This window comes from Camelina sativa, chromosome 7, assembly GCF_030686135.1.
Source record: "Camelina sativa cultivar CO46 ecotype springtype chromosome 7, ASM3068613v1".
NCBI lineage: Eukaryota > Viridiplantae > Streptophyta > Magnoliopsida > Brassicales > Brassicaceae > Camelina > Camelina sativa.
The window spans coordinates 4,298,575-4,320,812 of record NC_141886.1 but is presented as its reverse complement, the minus strand read 5'-3'; the positions used below and the strand labels follow the sequence as shown (position 1 = coordinate 4,320,812).

At 32.3% G+C, this 22,238-nt stretch overlaps 2 protein-coding genes and 3 non-coding genes across 10 annotated transcripts; 1 reads left to right on the top strand and 4 right to left on the bottom strand.

Moving 5' to 3' along the window:
• Positions 1-3,040: 3,040 nt before the first annotated feature.
• Positions 3,041-8,021, bottom strand: LOC104700442 (MYB-like transcription factor TCL1). 3 transcript variants are annotated; one of them, XR_015561078.1, is made up of 8 exons: positions 7,729-7,921; positions 7,543-7,620; positions 7,328-7,415; positions 4,406-4,443; positions 3,925-4,066; positions 3,712-3,823; positions 3,463-3,600; positions 3,041-3,358 (listed from the first exon to the last, which is right to left on the bottom strand). XR_015561078.1 is itself a non-coding variant. In XM_087456980.1 (4 exons), the coding sequence occupies exons 2-4, from the start codon at positions 7,613-7,615 to the stop codon at positions 4,347-4,349; spliced, it is 258 nt and encodes an 85-aa protein (XP_087313106.1). In that variant the 5' UTR covers positions 7,616-7,620; positions 7,792-8,021; the 3' UTR covers positions 4,182-4,346. The 3 variants fall into 3 exon arrangements, 2 of the variants coding, with proteins under 2 accessions (XP_087313106.1, XP_087313105.1); XM_087456980.1 differs by lacking the exons at positions 3,041-3,358; positions 3,463-3,600; positions 3,712-3,823; positions 3,925-4,066 and having other exon boundaries at positions 4,182-4,443; positions 7,792-8,021; XM_087456979.1 differs by lacking the exons at positions 3,041-3,358; positions 3,463-3,600; positions 3,712-3,823; positions 3,925-4,066 and having other exon boundaries at positions 4,182-4,443; positions 7,729-7,966.
• An 8,498-nt stretch (positions 8,022-16,519) lies between these two features.
• On the top strand, positions 16,520-19,359 carry LOC147940832 (thylakoidal processing peptidase 1, chloroplastic-like). Of its 4 annotated transcripts, none has more exons than XR_015561077.1 (7): positions 16,526-17,695; positions 18,015-18,083; positions 18,185-18,320; positions 18,443-18,529; positions 18,609-18,676; positions 18,793-18,929; positions 19,035-19,359. XR_015561077.1 is itself a non-coding variant. In XM_087456977.1 (7 exons), exons 1-6 carry the CDS (start codon positions 17,063-17,065, stop codon positions 18,917-18,919), a joined length of 1,053 nt encoding a protein of 350 aa, XP_087313103.1. In that variant the 5' UTR covers positions 16,526-17,062; the 3' UTR covers positions 18,920-18,929; positions 19,035-19,359. The 4 variants fall into 4 exon arrangements, 2 of the variants coding, with proteins under 2 accessions (XP_087313102.1, XP_087313103.1); XM_087456977.1 differs by having other exon boundaries at positions 18,185-18,253; XM_087456976.1 differs by having other exon boundaries at positions 16,520-17,695; positions 18,185-18,253; positions 18,793-19,359.
• A 634-nt stretch (positions 19,360-19,993) lies between these two features.
• On the bottom strand, positions 19,994-20,064 carry TRNAG-GCC (transfer RNA glycine (anticodon GCC)). The gene has a single exon. It is a non-coding gene; the product is annotated as a tRNA-Gly (tRNA).
• A 1,964-nt stretch (positions 20,065-22,028) lies between these two features.
• LOC147940830 (small nucleolar RNA snoR114) lies at positions 22,029-22,113 on the bottom strand. The gene has a single exon (XR_015563022.1). It is a non-coding gene; the product is annotated as a small nucleolar RNA snoR114 (small nucleolar RNA).
• Positions 22,114-22,118: 5 nt separating this feature from the next.
• On the bottom strand, positions 22,119-22,189 carry TRNAG-GCC (transfer RNA glycine (anticodon GCC)). Its single transcript has one exon. It is a non-coding gene; the product is annotated as a tRNA-Gly (tRNA).
• Positions 22,190-22,238: the final 49 nt, after the last annotated feature.

Genomic DNA, 22,238 nt, shown 5'->3' with positions numbered 1-22,238 from the left:
TTAAAATATAGGATGTTTTGAGTAAATCACGCATATTAAGAAATAACTACTTTAAAAAAGTTCAACCAATTATCAACAAAACTGCATAATATAAAATATTAAACTAATATAAAAGTTGCATAAAAACTTGAAAACATCCTATACTATGAAACAACAAAATTCTCTAACATATCTTATATTATGAAACGGAGGGAGTATTACCGTACTTTTTTTATATGTACAATACAAATATATATACATAGAGGCACTAACTAATATTTATGACTCGAGTCAATAAATGTTTTCGTGATAATAAATTCAGTTGCTGTAAAAAACTGACACGTAACAATCTCATCTTCTAATTGAGGGCAAGTTTTCATCGCTAGTTTTTTTACCAATAGGTTTTTTCTACCATATAGTATTGTTTCTCAGCGCGAAAAAATATATATAAAGAACCATACGGTTTTTTTTTTTATGGTCAAACTAGATTTTTTATAGATAATTCTACTCTCCAACAATGGAGAAATGGTTCAGCAAGTACAGCAGAAGGGCTACAAAGGCCAAAGAAACCGCAGCTACAATATTGCCAAGCGGAAAGCATGAAAAAGAATGATAGAAGCATACATAACAGTTAAGCAATGAGGCTTTGATTTATAGAACCATACATTCATACATTCTTACAAAACATTAAGTCACAAGACAAAACCTATTTTGATTTAACTAACGAAAGGAACCAAGGCTTCTCGTCAAGTACGTTCGCCGCTAGTGACAGAAGCAAAAGACCTTTAGATGGGCAGTAGAGTGTACACACGTTAGCGCTGGGGCATAAGAAAGCTACGATCCCTTATGATGCGGCATGACGTCATTTATTTTTAACTATCTTTTTATCAGTGTCCCTTCTCGTTATATTAATAACATCTGTGTAACTAATGTACTTAAAGTCTCTTAGACCATCTGCATCGGAGAAATACCTCGTCATTTCTCAAAATAATATATTTTAATTATTTTATTTTAATATTTTATATATTTAAATAATAAATCTTAAAAAAAGATTAGTTTATACTAGAATGACACATGTTAAGAAACGATTCTCTATGACACATGTTAAGAAACGATTCTCTGAGAAAACGGTTCTCAACTTTTTTTTTTTTTTTATATTATTTTATTATTTTGAAGTGAGAGTATTCTTGATAGAAACTACTAGTGGACATACTTTTATAAAGACAAATATGTCAAACATTTCTTCTTGATATTAAGATATTAATTGATTCTCCCGCTACTTCCGGCAAACATTGCATTTGTGGGTGGTAGCAGTTGCTAGCGATTGGTACCAATCATACAAATCGCTCCCAATCATTTCCAATCGCTTCCAACCGCTTGAAATCACTGAATTCCAAAAGCTGCTTCCCACAAGTGTATGAGGTTGCGGACGGTTGCGGTTGGATTCTTTTTTTAACTAAAAACAAATCAATGATATTGAAATATTTTTTTATATATTTTCTACCTAACTATTTTATCCATTAAAGATGGGATAAAATGAAGTACATATACGATTGAGGAGATTAGAAAATAAACAATTATACAAGAAAATAAGATTCCAATTAACAATAACCCGGAAAACTTGATGTAAATTTAATGGCACATCGCACATAAGTTCCAAAAATATCTAAATAAATATAACATTTCATCAGAAAATTTAAGAAAATAAGATTATTTATGAAAAATATTAAAACAAATCACCAATGACTCTTCTCAACTATCGCTTTAATATGAAATTTATTTGTTTTCAGAATAATTATTTTAGTATTATTAAATGAATTTTAATTATAAATCAAGTTTAATAAAAAATTTGGTGTTTAAAAATATTTATATAATTATATATTACATTTATTATGTTTTAACCGTTATTGCACCCGCTGGTCAACCAGTCATAAAACTCCCGCAAACGTATCCATTTAAAAACGCTAAACCAATCATTCAAAACGCTTAATAACGCTTGAAACCGTAACTATCCACTTCCGCAATCTTCCGCAATCGCAGCCGCAAATGCTGCGGTTGAACCAGTCAGGTCTAAGTAATATACAATCAGTATATTGTTAGGTTCACTGTTTTCAGATCTTATTTATGTTAGGTTTTCTTACACAATAAATAAGAAGAACTAACGAAATTTCAAGATCCAGAGTACGTCAATCGTTATCTATTAGGACTACAACCACTTCATTGACATAAATAGTCGACGCATGAACTGTCCTTTTTATTGTAGTTTAATAGTTTCAGTATCTCAAAATACACTCGGTGTTGCCAAGCGAGGACCTTCCTTATTATTGTTTCCCGTGTTTAGATTTAACTAAAATCCGAATAGAAAGAAGCTTAACCATAAACAGTGCTGGAAAAGAATTAATAATAGACCAGCATATATTAATGTAGTATGGTAACACTTTCAGAGAAAAAATATTTTTAAAAATGCAGTTTGGAAAAAAATATTAAAACATCAAAACATGGTTACAGCAGGTCACTTCAGCTAACAATTTTAGAGCTTGCCGGAGACAAAAACGTACCTAATCGATAATGTATCTACGAGTATCTATATATACATATATATATGAGTGATGCGAAACAAGATCAAAAAGTATCAACTAGCCCAAAGATTAAACAGATACAGATGGTTTATTGATTTCTGAACTGGTCGACAATGTATCTGAAGTGGCCCAAAGATTATAAATATCATGTAAAAACGAGTAGGTAAATTCACTTCACCGCACCCACTATATGAGTGAACAGAATGGATTCATCTTAGCCTTCAACATATTAGAATTCGTTCAATATTTAACAAAGGTTATATATTTTTTCTTTTTACAACTACATAATTAGAAAGTTGCATATACACGTTATAATCATTCGTTCAATATTTTTATTTAGAATCACGTCTCTTCATCATAATATTTTTATTGATAAAATAAATATCAATAAATGCTTATATATGAGGATTGTATCCCTTTACCATAATTTTTAATAAAATAATTAATATTTCTGATCGTTAAAAAAAAATTACAAAGCTGCCTTGATGCATTATGATTTTTTTTGTTATTTTATTTATTTAGAATTGCATCTTTTTAGCAATAACAATTTTATCATAATTTTCCTTTTTAATATATATATTTACAATATTTTTAATAGTTATATATTTTCAAGTGTTGGTATTAGGAGAGCGTGTCAATAATGGTGCTCCATAAGAGTATCTCCACTGACCTAAAGCCTCACACTTCTCAATTCTCACCTCATTTTCAAGAGTGCATAATTTGCACAACCAGACTTTGTGCTTCATCTCCCTTTCCTTCGGCTTTGCTGCAGTGCATAGCTCACATAATAGAGCCATAGACTAGTATTGAGAAAAAATAAAAAATAAATGAGAAAACATAATAGAGTCAAAAGTAAACTTCAAGTTTGAATTCAAGAAACATACAAACTCTAAGGAAGACTTACCTGGTTCAGTAAGGTGCATTATGCACACTCCCACATTGAAGATTCTTCTCTACTTTTGTTTGCATTGTGACTGGTCGATGGAAATGTCACTAGTGACTTTGGGAAACAAGATTTTGGTTCATCTTGGGAACAAGGACCCTAATCACCAAGGAAACAACTTATTTTATTGCATTTTGTTTCAAAAGTTTCGTTTGTTAAATCACTCACATCTTAATATTCTTTTAAGTGACTATTCATTCAAGCTCTTACAAGTTTTCCATGTGGAAACAAGTAGGTTACATGTGTCACTAGCATTCTCTTCATCTTCTAAAGCCTTTGTATATTGGGAAACCACACCAAATATCATCACGCAAACGTCGATCTGTAGTCATTATAGAAGCCTAAATCAGAGTAAAATCTAACATAATGCTCCAATTGCCACCTAACCGATGAGGTCCTAAGGGTAATAGATTATCCACTTACACTCTTGTTCAGTTGGTGTAGCTGTAGTCGAACAAACATATGAGAGAAGAAGCTGGTGAGAAAATCCGCCCAAACACTCCCCAGGAATACCAAAACCCCAACATGTCCCAGTAATACTGTTTGACATCAACTCATCACATTCCTAAAAGACAAACAAATAAAGCATTGACAAATTGGCAAAATTTGTGTATCACTTTTTTTCAAAAGGCAACACAAATCTTTCCCTCAGATAAGAAACATTTTTAACAATATACTAGTGTACTAATTCGATCACATTTATTTGGAAGTAATTTATAATACTAGCTGGAGGTATCATGTGAATATCTGATGAAAATAAGAAATGATTAAAGCTTATTTTGTCCACAATAACAAAAATTAATGAGGATGAGACATAGAAACACATGGAGGATGTCGCAGTGCTATCATTTGTGAGAGAAATAGTCAGAGTTTTTCATAATCCAAAATCTCTCTATCTCCTTACCCTCTCGTCCTACGACTCTCCTTGCTATTAAATCCCACCTGGTATAATGCAAATTGTGAACAACATATTAGTATTTAATAATATAAATTTCGTTTTATGAACTAATAAAAATAGCTCACTAAGATTTATTAAAATTCTACATTAAACATATATAAAAACAGCAAATAAAAAATTGAAAATTTTTGAATACATACCTTAAACTTAATACGAAATTTGGAATCTATACTAAATTTTTTAACTCTTTGAAATGTACCTTATGTATTGCACTAAATGACTATTTTGTCCTCAATTACAAATTATTAAAAATAAATACAATTTAATTAAGTTAATTCATAAAAAATTAAAGGAGATTTTTATAAATACACCAAATCTTATAAAAAATTTGAAAACTACACTTAATATTATAGTTATTTGAAAACTACATACTTTGAAATAAAAATGGACAGAAATACCCTTATTATTAAACAATTTTAACAATTAAATAAAAATAAGAAAAACTTAATTTATAATTAAAATAATTAAATTTTAAAAATAAATTACTTTTAAAAATGTTTAAATTTGAAATAAATTAATTAATAAATAAAAATTAGAAAAAAATATATTTATTATATTTTAAATAATGATTACATGAATCAATTTTTGATCTTATAATTTTGAATAAAAAAAGAAGAATTTAAATATTTATGTTGATATTATTTAGATTTAAATTTATTTTAAAATAAATAATTCAAGATTATACAATTTATAATATATATATATATATATATCAATATTTTAGACCTATTTTAATCAATGTTGATTTATTTACAATGTCGACTTTTTGAACAATGGTTTTGTTTTTTACTTTTATTGACTTGATTATCTTTGTCATCGACTTATATTTAAACAATTGACTTATGTTATGGCTAGTAGATTTTTAACATAGTCGATTTCTTTAATGGTTGACATATTTTTTTTGTTCATCGATTTATATTTGTTTTTTGTTGATTTGTTTATTTATTGTTGACTTATTAATTCTACGTTGATTTATTAATAAGGTTGATATTTTGAATGGTTGACTTAAGTTTAATTTTTGTCGACTTATTTATTTTTCTATCGATTTATTTTAAAACTATCGACTTTTTTTTTGTTTGATTATTTTTTTACATTGTCGACTTTTGATGATGTTGACTTTTTTGTTTTGTTTGTTGACTTATATTTTTTTCCTGTCGATTTGTTTGGTCTTAATAGACTTATTCCATTTTAAGTTGACTTCTTAATAGATTAACTTTTTCAACTGTAGACTTATATTTTATTCCTGTTGATTTATGTTTTTTCTTTGTTGACTTATATTAACAAAGTCGATTTATTATTTTATTAATTGATTTGTTACATAGTCGATTTTTTTAACCGTTGATTTATTTTCTAAAAGCTCATATTTTTTATTATTTTATTAAACTTGATAATTATCAAAATAAATTGAAATATATAATTATTTTTCAAAACTCTTTTATTAAATAAAAAAGTTTGAATAATTATTAGTGATTTATATATTTATTTAAAACTAATATTATCTAAAATTATTTACTAAACATTAATCGTTAAAGAATAATTCTAATTAATTTTATTTTAGTTGCTATATAATAAATTTTTAAAATTAAATTACTAAATAAAACCAAATTTTTAATCACATTTGAGTTAACCATTTAATTGTCAGTTCGGTTTTAGTTTGATTTTTTCAATTTGGTTCGGTCGATTATTTAGTTACCGGTTATTTTGCTCAGCCCTACTAAGTGTATATAATAAAACTATATCATAAATATACCAGAAATATATATTATGACGCCACTGCTTTGCGTTAGGGGGAGGAAAGATATTCATATCCACCGCATTTGAACTACAACTATTCGGATTTAGCTCTATATTTTTTGAATATCCAGACTTAAGATATTCGTTCAAATATAAGTGATTTAGATTTGGATTTGAATCTTAAAAATATCTACTTAAAGATTTATTAAAAAAGTATCAGTAAATTTTTTATAGTAATATTTTTAAAATTGATATATTTAAAAAATATATAAAACTGATTTTTATATGTATGCTTATAATCAATGTTCTAAAAATTTTGTTATATGCTAGACATACGGTGTTCTACGACCATATGCGGGGACTATATGGTGGATAATTTTTTAGAAGAAATATGTAAACATAAAATTTGTCAAAATATGAATATTGAATAACAAAATTATAATACAAAAAAAATAAGTATAATAAGCATGAAGAATTCTATACAAGCATACCCATATATTAAATTAAAACATTTTAGAAAATCTTAAATAACTAATAAGTATAAAAATATAGAACAATTATTATAAAAAAATTATAGTTAATATTAAGAAAAATTAGTAGTTTGTTTTTTTTAAATGACATATTTTTTGTTTCTAATTCTTTAAAAAGACGTCATATATGCAGATTTTACGGTACATACACCGTATAAATGGACCATATAGCTTTCATCATATTGAACAATTAATTGTATAGCTATATATAATACAGTGTGGCTTCCCACTGTACATCGTGTATACGATATTTTAAAACACTTCTTACAATAAATCATGTTATGTAGTTTTTTTTTTTTTTTAAGTATACTTAATACATTCGACATCAGATCCTTAAAACGATTATATTATATCTAGAGCCATATATGGTTTCGAACAGATTCAAGATTTCACTATTTAGATCTAAATTTTCATAATGCATTAGAAAGCATATATCTCCCATTGAATCTTGGATCGTGGATATATATAGCTTTACTTAGCATACAATACATACACTCAATTGAACATTAATTAAGAGCAGAAGGTTTACAGAATATAATATAGATAGAACTAGGTCAAAAGTTTTAAATTTTTTAACCATATAAACAGAAGAAGAAAATGTTACCTGTCCCGGACAAGTTTGTACATCCGAAAGATGAGATCTTCTTCTTGTTCGGTCATATTGATAAACTCCCATTCCATACTACTCACTTCTGCATTTTAGATTTAGTTAAATTCAAGTAAATATCAAATAAAGCGTGATAAAATAATTAAACATATAATAGTGGACTATAGACCAAAAGGAACAACGATTAAATATCAACTAAATCAAAGAGAAACCTTGGGAGTTATGTCGAATGATCTTGGGTTCATTACCACCGTGAGGGCGACGAATACGGTTTGTGTTATCCATTAGTGCTGGCAACGGAAGAAGACAAATGTTATAGAGAAAAACTGAAAAGTAGATGTGAAGAAGAGAAAGAGAGGTCCCCAACGTATTCAGAATACTATAAATAACCAACATACTCAGTGTGTTGATAATCATATTTGCTGAATTTATATATCACGTAAAGCGTCGATAATGCTCACAGTGAAAATGGTGGAATTTTGGAAACACTTTCACCGCTAAAGCGTCATGACTCACCTTACTCGATTCCTTTGTTTTTTTTTTTTTTTTTTTTTTCGGTAGAACATCAAAAACCTCACATATGTGGTTTCTGAATTTTTGCAATGGATTACATATTTTATTATACACTAGTATAACGTGTTAAATTCGAGTGAAGGAACATCACATATAAACTTTCTATTAACATGACAGCATCCAGTATCAATTATTATATCACAGTTTTACTGGAGTATTATAATTTTGGACTTTTTACAAGATCCAATATCAATTGTTATCCCCAAAAAACAAATGTGTACTATCGAAAAATCATATTCACGTTGCTATTCAGTAATTGTCTTAAGTACCGTATGAAGCTGACATGACATCTTCATTTTTATTCACGTCAAAAACATTTCGTACCCTATTAATTAAGGTTAGTTGTCTCGTGTAAATCACTAGTAGTCTCTCCTATATATCTTTTTGACTGTAGAATTTGTAACGTCAAAAACGTTTCGTACCCTATTAATTAAGGTTTGTTGTCTCATGTCAATCAAATAGTTTTTTGACACTTGGATTTGTCCCACATAATTGCATCGTTCAACGTGGTAGGGAAAAATATATGTAAAAACTATAAAATATGTGTTTGATCTGTGCCTTTAACAGAAAAGAAAAAAATGTGTTTGATCTGTTTTTCTTCAGATTATTGGAGAGATAACAATGGGACTGTGGTACGAGAAGTATGGCAGGCCGTGGCTTCAACATCGACGACGCTTTAATGAAGAGCATGATAGATAAATATTTAGTCCAAAATTTAGAACATTGGTGTTTTCTATATATTTACAGCTTCTCTATTGTATTGTACCAAATCAGGAAGAAAAAGAAAATGAAAGTGTAACGCTTCCAAACCGAATTATCGGTTTAGGTGTCGGTCGACACATGTGGTTGACACCAACGAGGGGTGTCGGTCCACATCATTTATCGGTTAGTATTCGGGTTAGTTCTAATTTCTTCGGTTTGGCACGGTTTAATAAGACAAGCCCTAGGATTCATATTTAAGGATGAGTTTGACGCCTTAGTGGCTTTGTTAGCCGTTTTCGTCCGAGAGATAAGAGAGAAAGAGAATTAATTGAGAGATCATTTTGTGAGCGAAGGAGAAGGTTTTTTATGCTAGTTTTGGTGTGTTCTGAGCATTAGAAAGGAGATTTGAGCATGGAGTGACGTTTGGAGGTTACTAGAAGGCTTGAATATTAGTGTTCTTGTCCTTTTATTTATAAATCAAGGTGAATGAATGACCATGGCTTATATGAGTGATTAGATCTCTGTTTCATGTGTTTCTATGATTGATGATTGATTTCCTTGTGTTTGTTTGATTTTGTGGTTGTTTGTGCGATTTTGTGGTTGTTTATGGCTTGGTTTGGCTATTGTAAGTGCTATGGACAAGTTAGTGGCTTGTGGAGGTCGTGATATGTCGTTGGAGTCGACGAGAATTGATGCTAGGGAATCGGTATCGATCAATACCAGGAGGGTGTGTCGGTCAAATGGTTCCGCGATGGACTGTTGAGGGTGTCGGTCGACATTGGAGGTATGTGTCGGTCGACATTGGGTGGTTGTTTTTGGTCGACACTGGTGGTTGGTGTCGGTCGACGCCAGGAGGGTCTCTCGGTAGACACCAGTGTTCAGGAGATTGCAGATGTGTCCTTTTGCTTACCTGGTTTGATTGTTCTTTGTGAATTTCTTATGCTTGTCTTTTCTCTTGTGTGTATAGCCTACTAGATGAGAGGATTGCCTCACTAAGTATTTGTGATAATACTTATACATTTCGATTGTTGTTTTTGGTGCAGGTATGTGTGACGTGGAATCATGGCGATAAGGAGGAGGATGATCTAGGTTCTCGGTTTTATGATGTTGTTTTTAGTGTTTGTGTTGTTGAAACCTTGTATAGAAGTGTAATGCCCCGACCGCCACATCTTAGTGGGCCCCTTGTCCAATCCCATTCCACGGGCCCACTTTCCTTAATGGGCCTCACGACCTCTCACTAGGCCCGTGAACCCATCCATATCCAACGGCCGGTTTGCTACGTCCAAGAGGCTTTAAAGACTTGTTACCATCCCTACAAATCACCACATGATCTTTCCTTGTGTTTTGTCCTCATTCGCACAGTTCCGACAGTCACTTCTGGGAAGGTCACCCATCCTAAGACTACTCCAGCTCAAGCACGCTTAACTCTGGAGTTCTCTCAGGCTTATTGACCGAAAAGAAAAGTGCACTTTGGTGACATAGGTGGCCAAATCAATTCTTTTAAACCTCTCCGCAAGTCTCTGAAACCGGAGTGTCACAATTCACCCTCACTAACAGATTGCAATGTCCTCGTTGCGCACCAAGACCGTCACCCCCGACGGTATGAGCCCACTCGACTCCACACTCGACTGGGTTTGGCTCTGATACCACTTGTAACGCCCCGACCGCCACCTCTTAGTGGGCCCCATGTCCAATCCCATTCCACGGGCCCACTTTTCTTAATGGGCCTCACGATCTCTCACTAGGCCTGTGAGCCCATCCATATCCGACAGTCGATTTGCTACGTCCGGGAGGCTTTAAAGACTTGTTACCATCCCTACAAATCACCACATGATTTTTCCCTGTGTTTTGTCCTCACTCGCACAGTTTCGACAGTCACTTCCCTTCGGAAAGTCATCTATCCTAAGACTACTCTAGCTCAAGCATTCTTAACTCTGGAATTCTCTCAGGCCTCTTGACCGAAAAAATAAGTGCACTTTGGTGAAATAGATGACCAAATAAATTTTTTTAAACCTTTCCGCAAATCTCTGAAACATGGATAAAAAATGGCAAATCCATAATAATCTCAATTTAGATATGGCTCCAGAAAAAATAATCCATAGTTTTTTGAAGCCAGTGTCGGTATCAAAGCAGGTCCAATGTTATAAATGGCATGTACGAACGACTGCTGATTCATGTCAACCTCCCCCACTGACAAACTTACGAACGTTATGATTTTACATTTCTGATAGGACACCCTCGTATTTTTATTCTCACAACTAACATAAAAACCATTTTTACCGACATGTGACCTCAACTAAAACTAACATGCCAAGCATACTATTTTTGAATTTAAATGTATGTATAATTGTATATAACTTGGCACCGTGATTCTACCTTTAGTTTATAGTTTAACTTTCAAGTAAAACACTTTTTCAAAAAAAAAAACAAAAAAAAAACACTTTCAAATAAAACAAATTATAAGCTTAGAAATATCGTAAATATTAGTTTAAATTATACAGTGATTCACTGATTCTGTTCCAGAAAAAGAAAAGAAAAAAATCTGTCGGTGTAGTTCATAATTAAATCCCTTAACTAACCATGTAGACCCACTTCACAAGTCTGTCATGCATGTTTAAGTTTCCTCTTCATTTTTTTCTTTTTAGCATTTGTTCAGTGAAAGTTCCTTTTTCTAAAAAGAAAACTTTAGAACAAACGATAAAAAAAAAGTTCTTATTGTTCTACATTAGAAACTACCATTATTAAGGAAATCAAAACAACATACAAAGCTATTCATTTGGATTCAGTTTTTGTTTGTTATGCATGCATGTTATGTTGTAATCCTTACATCTCTCACATGCGTGTTTGTTGATGAAATAAAGGTCAATGTCAATGCCACTCATCGCCCAACAAAAAACTAAAAAAGATTCTCATTAAGATTATGATTAAAAATAGATGTGCTTTATTTACGAGATCGTCCCACGAAACTCAACCTCTTAGAGTATACTAGCTATATTTTAAATACATAATCACACACACACATATATATATATATATATATCGACATTGATTCATACAATGCATGCCTAAATTCACATACATAGACACATATAGATAAATTTGATGAATAAATTAAAAATGTTATATGGTATTATAGTACTAAGAAATTTTAGAATGAAAATTCATATTCTTCTTTTAAAATGGTATTATATACTAAGAAATTTTAGAAATCAACGAAGCCAAGAAATTGTCAAAAAAAAATATAGAAAATTTAGATCCATTTGTGTTTTCGATTATATTTCACACCAATTAGACCATCTTTAAAAGAATAAAAAAATTCACTCTAACGATTCTTTAAAAAAATAAAAAATGTACTTTAATCATATATATATTTTTATTATATTTTATTTATAGTAACCAATAGAAAAACGACACCTGTCTATTTACTAAGAGAACCGATTCTTGCGCGAGCAATTTAAGTATCGATTTTTTTATTTTTTTCTTCTTTTTTATTATTATATATTATTTTTTAACCAAAATTTTTCCTGAGTAATCCCACTAATAATGCCCTTATAAAGTCATTTCTAGTGGGGAGTGCTCACCAAAACACTTATTAATAAAAAATTAATAGAGTGATGAGAGAGAAGAAGAAAAAGAGAATATTATTAAAAAATAATAAATATATATATGATTAAAATAATAGATATATATATATATATATATTTTAAAGCAACATGAGAGAGTTGCTGCGGTGGATTTGGTCTAAGTTTCTAATTTAACATGGTGAATCAGTAGTGAACCAATATGTGTATGTTTTCAAAATCTCTCAATCTGAAAACCAGTAGATTAATACGTATTTCTTACTTTAGGTCTTATCTTTTTTTCTTACGTGAAAATCTCAAACATAAAAAAATCTGAACTGGGCCTCCAAATTTTTCTCTCGAAGGCGAAAAACCTAACGCAAATCTTAGTTCACTTCAACGGCTACACCGCCGTCGTGTAGTCATCACTGACTGATTCCGGTAATCTCTTCTCTGGTGAGCCATCTAGTCTCTCCTCTTTGACTTGATGGATTCTGTTGCCACCGATTCTTGTCAGAACTCCGACGCTCTAAACTCTCCTCTCGCGACGGAAGATGTGACTCAAACCTTGCAGCACTCATCTCCGCTTCCGGCAGCTCCTGTCTCTACTCCATTTGTTCCCACCAATGGAGCATGGGCAAAACCGCCTAAAATCATCCCGGAAGTTGAACCTTTCCGTCATGAAACTCTAATTCCAATGGAAATAGGCAGAGCTGATCCGGATGTAGACATTTCTTCCTCCAGCGATTAAAGAGAATGGACAACTACGCTTTCCATGAGCAGCAAAGATGGACCCTTCGATCCAAAATCTCCATCGAACAACAACACCAACTTACATGGAAGATGGAACTCCCAAGGTACACATTCCAAACCATGTCTTGTTGAGAGGACTTGAGAATCAACAAGAATATGTGATAGGTCAATTTAATCGTTGCCTTACACCATATGGAGGTCCCATCAATGCAGTGGCTAATAGAATTTGGGGGAAAAGTGTAAGATTTTCTCACGAAAATTTGGGGAATCCTCTTATTTGTTTCATATTCCGGATGCACCAACTAGAGCTTGGGTTTTACAGTGCGGTTTATGGCACATTGATGACTGCATCATGTTCGTTGCTCCTTGGACTTCTGCTGATACATTAGCTCTGCCAGATATCACATATGTCCCGGTCTGGGTTACGCTAAAAAACTTCCTTAGTCGTCTTTACTCGCACTGGGGAATCAGTTGGATAGCTTTGGGTTTACGCGAACCTATGGCTACTGATAAACCAAGGTTGGATCTGTCTCTAATGGGAGTGGCTAAGCTCATGGTTGAAATTGAGCTAGAAAAAGGATTTCCACATAGAATTGTTGTCGAGAACAAAAGAGGCTATGTCTCTATGGTGGATGTGGGTTTGTAGGCCACAAAAAAAACTAGATGTCTTCTCTTTTCTAAAGCAGGTTCTGTCTCTAATTTGGCCTCTAAGGTTGATGTAATTCCAGTTGTTGTTGAAGGTAATAAAATTCCCCAAACACCCCTTGTTGAGGCTGCCAAACCCTCATGTGTTACTACACCCATTGTTGCACAAGAAAATCTTGTTGATTGTGCATCACCAGCTGCTGCAGTGATAGGTGCAGGTTCTGTTTCTGCCTGCACTTATGTCTCCCCTACTCTCTCAGTTGAAGTTTCTCTTGTTGAGATTACAGTTGAAGCTCCGACTACCAACACCATTGCCTTATGCAGCCCTATTCCCATCAACACTGAAGTTGTATTGTCATCTTCTCCAATGGTAATTGTCCCATTTTCTCCCTCTTGTTCAAGATCATTTCAAAATGAGTTTGTGCAGGAAAATATCGTATGAAGTAATCAATTTGCTGATTGTGATGTTGGAGTTCATGGTTATGAGATGGGTGATGAATCCTCTCAACGTACCCGAGGAGGATGGACAATCAAACCTACCCAAAAACTCCAAGATCAATGGATTACGGTCAGAGGACGAGGCAAGCGTGGTCGTGTTGGTCGCAGTGGTCGAAGATGATCGATCCAAAAATAGTTAGAGGATTAATTTTTCAGTTTCCACTAGTTCTATCTTTCTCTCTTTTTAGAATATGCTTCATTGTATAATCTCCTATTAGTTTACTTTTAAAAACTATATAATCTACAAATCATCCCTATATTACTTTTTATGCATTTTAATTGAAAGCTATTTAACAAAAAAAAATTTCAAACATAATTCTTACTCGAGACTCGAGTTATATCTTTTTATAGTTATTTGTTTAAAAATTAGAAATAACATGAATACATCAAATTAACAAAGAAGCCCGTTTAAATTATTGGAGAGACAACTAACAATGGGACTGCGGTACGAGAAGTATGGCAGATTCCATGGGCCATGGCTGCAACATCGACGACGCTTCAATGAATTAATAAAGGACATGATGGCGAAACCCAAATTAACGATAATTTGTCTTTTCTATATATATACAGCTTTCCTATTGTACTTTGACCAACTATTTTATCATTGTGTGATTCGGAGATCTAGGCGCCTTTTCAAAATTCTATCTTTTCATATTGGCAAGTTTTTGCAATAGCACATATATACATATATAATATATCTTTACTGATTCAAGATATTCCTCTGCGAAATAATAGATGTGAGTTGAACATATTTTTTTAATGATTTGTTCAATTTTCTAATATTTTAGTTGAATTGGATGAATCAATTGTCCAACTTATTCATCTAAAATGACAAAAATGGGATGAATGTCCATTCAACTCTTCCAACTTATTAACTTGTGTTAACTATTTCTATTTGCACCCTAATAAATAGTAGTTTTCAAAGTAATGTCATTTTGCAAATTAACCCAAAAGTAAAATCTACATCATCTTTAACACATCCTATGTATGTGTGTGAGTTTCTTAAACAAATATCAACTGGACATTTCTTCTGTTGGAGTAACTTGACCAGTTAAACCCCAGTCTCATACTATATAGCAACAAAAAAAAATGTTCATAGTGGTTACTTTACTTTTAAGTGTTGACTATATTTATTTAACATTAGATAAGAAACTATGGTATGCATATTTATAATTTGATATTTTATAAAATATTAAATTAAAATTTAGGCCATCTCCATTAGATATATTAGAAGAGTGTCTTAACATATATTAAATATATATTAATTTTGTCTTGGAAAATAAAATGTGAGACACTTTTGTTAAGTTTGTTATTGTTTTTAAGACACCCATAATATAATATCAGTATTTTATAAATAAAATTGATGTGAAGACATCCACAAAAATTATGCAATGTAAATTGTCTTAGTGATTCTTCTTCCAAAACAAGTCTGTCGGTGTACCCACAAATCCCATAGTAAACCATGTGACCCATTTCACAAGGGAAAGAAATAGTAAAACAAAAAAGGCATATGGTAAAAGTTATATAAAACAATCTTCGAGACCAATTCTCAAGAATGTGATCTGTAAACTCTTAGATTATGTTAATTTGTTTATCTGGCTAAGAGAATATAGCGTCGCATCAGATATGTTGTAGGATGCAGAGTCTCATCATTTGTCAGTTTCCTCTTCATTGTTACCCTACACGGCTACGCGCTAACTCTTTTTTAACATTTGGTTAATCAAGTTCTTATCCTACGTTAACTCTCTTTTTAACATTTGGTTAATCAGATATGAAACATGTACATGATGACTTATTCCATCACCTTTTCAGACTTTTCAGAGAAAAAAAAAAAGGAAAGAAGGTGCAACTCACACTTCGTGTATACTTTTGTATATTCTTAATTACAACGAATAAGTAAAATTTTGCTTAAGTTAACTTACTCAAATATTTGAATGCAGTATGAATCTTTCAGACTTCATCAGTGAGTGAGAGGATAGACGGTACTTAGCTTTCGGGGGAGGTATTGGTTTAGGATTTAGAAAGAATTTTAATGACTTTATCTTTTTAAAAAATTGAAGTTTTTTTTTAGTTTATTTTTAAAGATTTTATAGTAATATATTTTTAATATAAGATTTTTATTAAATGATATATTTTTACTTTGTAGGTTTTGATATTATGAAAGTATAATGTCATTTTACCTAGAAAACTTGATATTTTACAACAAAAAAAAGTGCAACTTTTTCTTAATTTGTATAGGGCCCATTTCATTGGTCCGGCTCCGTATTTTAAAACTCAAAACTTGATTAAGCCATGGTATTTTAAGCATATTCTCTACGTAAATTAACATATTTAATCTAAAATCAATAAATCATAAAACTGATCAGCGTTGACATTGTTTGTTTCGTCATCGTTGACCTCACGCACTCAACATATAATGATATAAATAACGACGAGCATGCTAAAATATTTTAAAGACATACTAAAACCTCCCACTAGTTAATGTGTCCGTTATTTTACAACGGCATTACAAATAACGAGATCGTGCGGCCCATAAAAGCCCAGCAGCCGAGTTTGACTCATCTCCTTCTTCTTCCTTTTCTTGGGTCAAACTTTTGACTTTTCTGCAAAAATTAATTTTAAAATAAACAAAAAAAGAGTTCATCTCAGATAAACTCACCACCACCCTCTCTCTCTCTCTCTCTCTCTCTCTCTCTCTACCAACGAAGAAGCTTCCTTTGATTAAACTCAAAAGATCTGCCCTTTAGGGATACCCAGATCTTCCCTCTCTCTAAAGTCTCCACCTTTAACGCGTTTTCCTTCTCGAAACCTTCGCCGGCGAATCCACCTCGTCGGACATAGTTCGACCTTTTCAATTCGTCGATTCTGCTTTCAATTTACTGATCGACTGATTAAGAATGAGTTACTGGTTCTTCTGAGTCTCTCTTTATCTGAAAAGGTTTCGCTTTACGACACTTCAATTTACCCTTACTTGCTCAAGTTCTTCTTAAGACTCGTACTTATGGCGATTAGAATTACTTTCACCTACTCCACCCATGTTGCTCGGAATCTCGCCGGGACCCGTGTGGATCCCGGCGGCGATCTTCGTTGCTGCTTCAAGTCCTTGGTTCGTCCTCGGTTCTTCACCAACAAGCGTGATTTCGATCGATCTCCGACTCGATCTGCGTCCATGTATGGTAGCGTCGCGAGGGAGCTCATCGGAGAAGGAAGTCAAAGTCCGCTTGTGATGGGTTTGGTCTCGATCTTGAGGTCAACGTCGGCTCATGAGTCGTCGTCGTCGTCGTTAAATGTTTTGGGGGTTTCGTCTTTCAAGGCTTCTTCTATTATTCCGTTTCTTCACGGGTCGAAATGGATGAAGAAGGCTCCTGATATTGATGTGGACAGAGGAGGAACGGCGTGTGGTGGTGGTGATGATGATGATGAGCAGGAGTTTAGTGGTAAGGATTCGAGGAGTGGAGGAGGAAGTGGATGGGTTAATAAGCTTTTGGGTATCTGTTCTGAGGATGCTAAGGCTGCTTTCACGGCGGTTACTGTCTCTATCCTCTTCAGATCGGCTCTTGCTGAGCCAAAGTCTATTCCTTCTGCGTCTATGTACCCTACCTTGGACGTTGGTGATCGTGTTATGGCGGAGAAGGTACCAATTCTGAGTTTGTTATCTATAATTGCTATGATTTTGATTGTACTCATAGATGATGGAATTGGATGGTGACTTTTAGCCTGTTCTGAAATTACTTCATTCTTACATGTTTATGATGGAGTAGTTGTATGATAATCGTATGCTTTATTGAGTGTGGACATATTGTTCTTGTAAGCTTGATGGCATTGATGTGAAGGTTGCTCCATAGGCAATTTGCTAGACTGTAACTTGATATTTTTAGTTGTTTTTGAATGAGATTCTTATAGTTTCTTATGACTAAACTGATGAGTTTTTTTGCCTTGGTGTTGCTGGTCAGGTTTCCTACTTTTTCAGGAAGCCAGAGGTGTCAGATATAGTAATTTTCAAGGCTCCTCCAATTTTGCTGGTAGGTCACAGTTTCAAACTTTTTTGCATCAGATGTTTCAATCTGTGTATGGCATCTTGAATTGTGAATTAAGTAAATGTTGTTCTCCTTTTGAATTGTAGGAACATGGGTACGGTTGCAATGATGTTTACATAAAAAGGATAGTGGCAAGTGAAGGTGACTGGGTTGAAGTAAGCCCTTATATCCAATCCACTTGTTGATTGATCCTTTTCACCCATTGAAGTCTTTGTTCACTCGGTCGGTATTGCTTTTGTTGAGGATTTGTCGGACAAAAAAAGTTTTCTCAGAAATGTACCCAACCCTTTTTTCTGTCTTTTTTATCAAACAACTGTCTAACCTGTGCATTGTGTACTATGTAGATTCGTGATGGGAAGCTCCTTGTAAATGACATTGTACAAGAAGAAGATTTTGTCTTAGAGCCAATGTCGTATGGAATGGAACCAATGGTAACTTGTAATTACCACTTATTTATTCTTGTTAAGTATCAGACTGCTGATAAGCTTTGCTTCACATGTTTAATTGCAGTATGTCCCTAAAGGTTATGTTTTCGTCCTTGGAGACAACCGCAACAAAAGTTTTGACTCTCACAACTGGTAACTCTCTAAAATCCAAAATCAGTTTTGAGGATCAAATACATATTATCTATTATGAGCAGTCTTTGTAATAGTGTGCGTCCGCATTGATACTAATGGTGAATGTGTTAATGCAGGGGTCCGCTTCCAATAGAGAACATCATTGGAAGATCTGTGTTCCGGTATTGGCCACCGAGCAAAGTATCAGACACCATATACCACGACCAAGCTATCCCAAAGGGACCTGTTGTTGCAGTTTCATGACAAAATAAAGGTGGATGCTTCTTAATATTATTAAAGCACAAGATTGTGCAAAACCAGTCTGGTCAGAATTGGGTACACTTGGAACTGAAAACTCAACACGTTACGATATCTGCAGATACATACTCTGTATCGTTATGGATCGACATCTGGTTCTCTTAGCAGATGGTCGGGAAGCCGGAGAAATTATGTGTATAAAAGGAATGGAAGATGCAAACAAAGAAAAGATAAGAAAGCTTTACTGTGATTGTTGTGTGTTAAACCCTGAATTCAAGACACTGTTGTAAAGCCGTATAGGCAATTGTCAAACACGAAAGGGTTTTTTTTTTGTTTTTGTTTTTGAGTTTTGTAGAAAAGGATCGTGTGTGTAATTTACCCGTGTTGTTGTAAGAAAAAATATGAAATCTTTTTGTTATGATAATAAGTAAAGTGTTATATCTTAATATTTTGAACATTAGTCTGTATTATACAGGACGACTATGTTAGAGCATGTGCATTGGCAGAAACTCAAATGAATCTCTCACTAATATAATATTAGTTTTTTTTAGTGTAGAGAAATTTGAGAACTTTTGATTAATTTTTTATGTCCATTGGAGTGAGAAATCCAATAAGTTTTTCATTCTTACAATATTATTATTTTTAATATAATTTTATATTTTAAGATAATTTTATTTGAATATTTATTTTGTTATTTTGTATTTTATCTTAACATTATTAATATTTTATAAACAAACTAAATTATTTATTAAATATATTTAATTTTATTAATTAGTTATATTTTATATAATATCAACTAATATTACTTTAAAATAATATGAACTAAATAATATTATGCAAAATGGAACTTGTTAAATAGCTAGTTTTATTTTATGATTTATAAAAAATAAAAAAAATAACAAATAATAACAAATAAACTATTTAATTAAGATTTTAAATTTTTTATGGAGTTAATTTATTATAACAAATTTTAACAACTTAGAAAATGACATATGTGTCACTTCTGAGTTTTGATTCTCCTTACTTTTTATTAAAACATTGAGAATTGGTTCTACACAAACCTTGATGATACAGCTCAAATGCACTAGCCGGGAATCGAACCCGGGTCTGTACCGTGGCAGGGTACTATTCTACCACTAGACCACTGGTGCTTCTTGTCTATTTAAATAAACTTATAATAATAATACCAAACATTAATTTTGTCTTTGAGCAAACAACGAGGCAGCTCCAATTTCATGCTTACCAGATGGTAATTCACTTTCACCCAGTTCCTAAGGATACAAGATGGAAATCAGTTTCTACATGTCAAATTGTGTAACCTTTTCCTTTTCTTTATTAAAAGACATTGCAAGTTACTATTTTACTAAATATGTCATCCATTTTTTGTCCATTCACCAAAAGCGCAAGATCTCATGAATCATTGACACTACATGAATTTCAATACAAATAGTATTGGAAAAAAAAAACATTGACAGAAAAGACTTTTTATTAGAGGATCAATAAGATTATAAGAAGTCTAAGATTGAACTGTCTTACGAGAAACTCATCTAAACCCGTGTTACCAAATGTTGGAGCAAGAGCTTCTCATATATGTGGTGTAAGACATTGATGAATATAACTAAAGTTGTCCTTTGAGAAGTTTCAATGCCTCAATATTCAATTATTTTATGAAATATAATCAAAATCTTATTAGTTTTGAAGAAAAACCTAAAATATCCTTCTTTGGTCTTTGCACTTAAATAAAGTGTCTCAATGAGCTACTTCATTTCATGTTTTCTTTTCTATCTTAATAAGCTCTTTAGATCATCAATAAATTTTCTTCCTTTGAATTTTTAAATATTCAAATTTTGGTAAGAAATTTATTAGTATTCAAATATTAGTATACATAATAAAACTTAAGAGTATAAAAAAATGTGGAAAAAATTTAAATATGATAATGAAAAGAAGTAAGAAGGAGACTATATTATTAACATAAAAAACAAAATTTAATGCTAACATATTTGAGTACTTCGATGAGGTTGAAATATAAATTGATGAGAACTTTTTTTTTTCAAGGTTCGTGTAGAAATTGTTTCCTTGGAGTCAATGGCATTTTTTTTTTTGAATTTAATATTAAATTATAATAAATAAATAAAAAACGTTTTTGGAGCCAATGGCATATTAAATGGAACAAATAGTTAGTAACTTGTAATTAACGACTTGTTCATCCTTGTAAAAGAATCAGACTGCTGTAAAGGTTTGCTTTTCATGAATTTTTTGCAGTTTGTTCCAAAAAGCTAAATCTTTGTCCTCGGAGACAACCGCAACAAAAGCTTTGACTCTCAAAAATGAACTCTTTAAATGCATATCAATTTGGAAGATATAATACATATATAATCTATTCTGAGCATTTTTGTAATCAGTCTTTAATATTTGTGTGTTTAAAATTGTCAAACAAAAGGGTATTTAACTATTTATTTTTGTTTTGAGTATTTGTAAAAATATTTTGTTTTGAGTTTTTGAAAAAATATTTTTGAAAACATTTGTGTTGTAAAGAAGCAAAATTGTGAACGTTACGATCATGTTTAAATTTTTCTTTAAAAAAAAAACTTTTCATTTCATACCTTATACTTCTTAAATGGGATATCGGTTCATACAACAGTGCCTCCTATATGAGTAACACCTACAGAATAAAGAGAGATACAAAAAAAAGGAAAAACAAATGAACAAGTGACCACCTCGAGAACATGTTAGTCTTGAAACAACTGAAACCATGTAACTAATGTTGTATCTTCCGGATCTTGTGAAATGAAACCTGGGACCTGAGATCTTGAGAAGGATTCCATGCGACTTCGGATGATGACCTTGGTCTCGTTAATCAATATGCATGGGGTCGGGAAACCGTATTGTATAACCTTGAATTTCGCTCCTTCCAGAGTAAATAAACGACTGCTTGAAAGGCCAATCCTATCAATGCCACATTCTGATAATCGAAGAATAAATGCTGCCAAGTATTCTGTTACTTGGCATGTTTAAATTTGCAACCCTAGTATTCTGTTACATATTATTTAACTTGAGTTGATTAGTAAGTTAGTAACTTTAAATTATTACAGAACAAAAGGAAAAAAAATATGAAAAGCTCAGAGTGTGGCATTTCTCAACCGAAAGTTCAGGAGAATGCGAAGGACCCAACCAACGCTAAACCAATTTCATCACAGCTCAAAAATGCACCAGCCGGGAATCGAACCCGGGTCTGTACCGTGGCAGGGTACTATTCTACCACTAGACCACTGGTGCTTTGATGCTTTAACACGGATAAATACAATAAAGTACACTCATTTTCTAC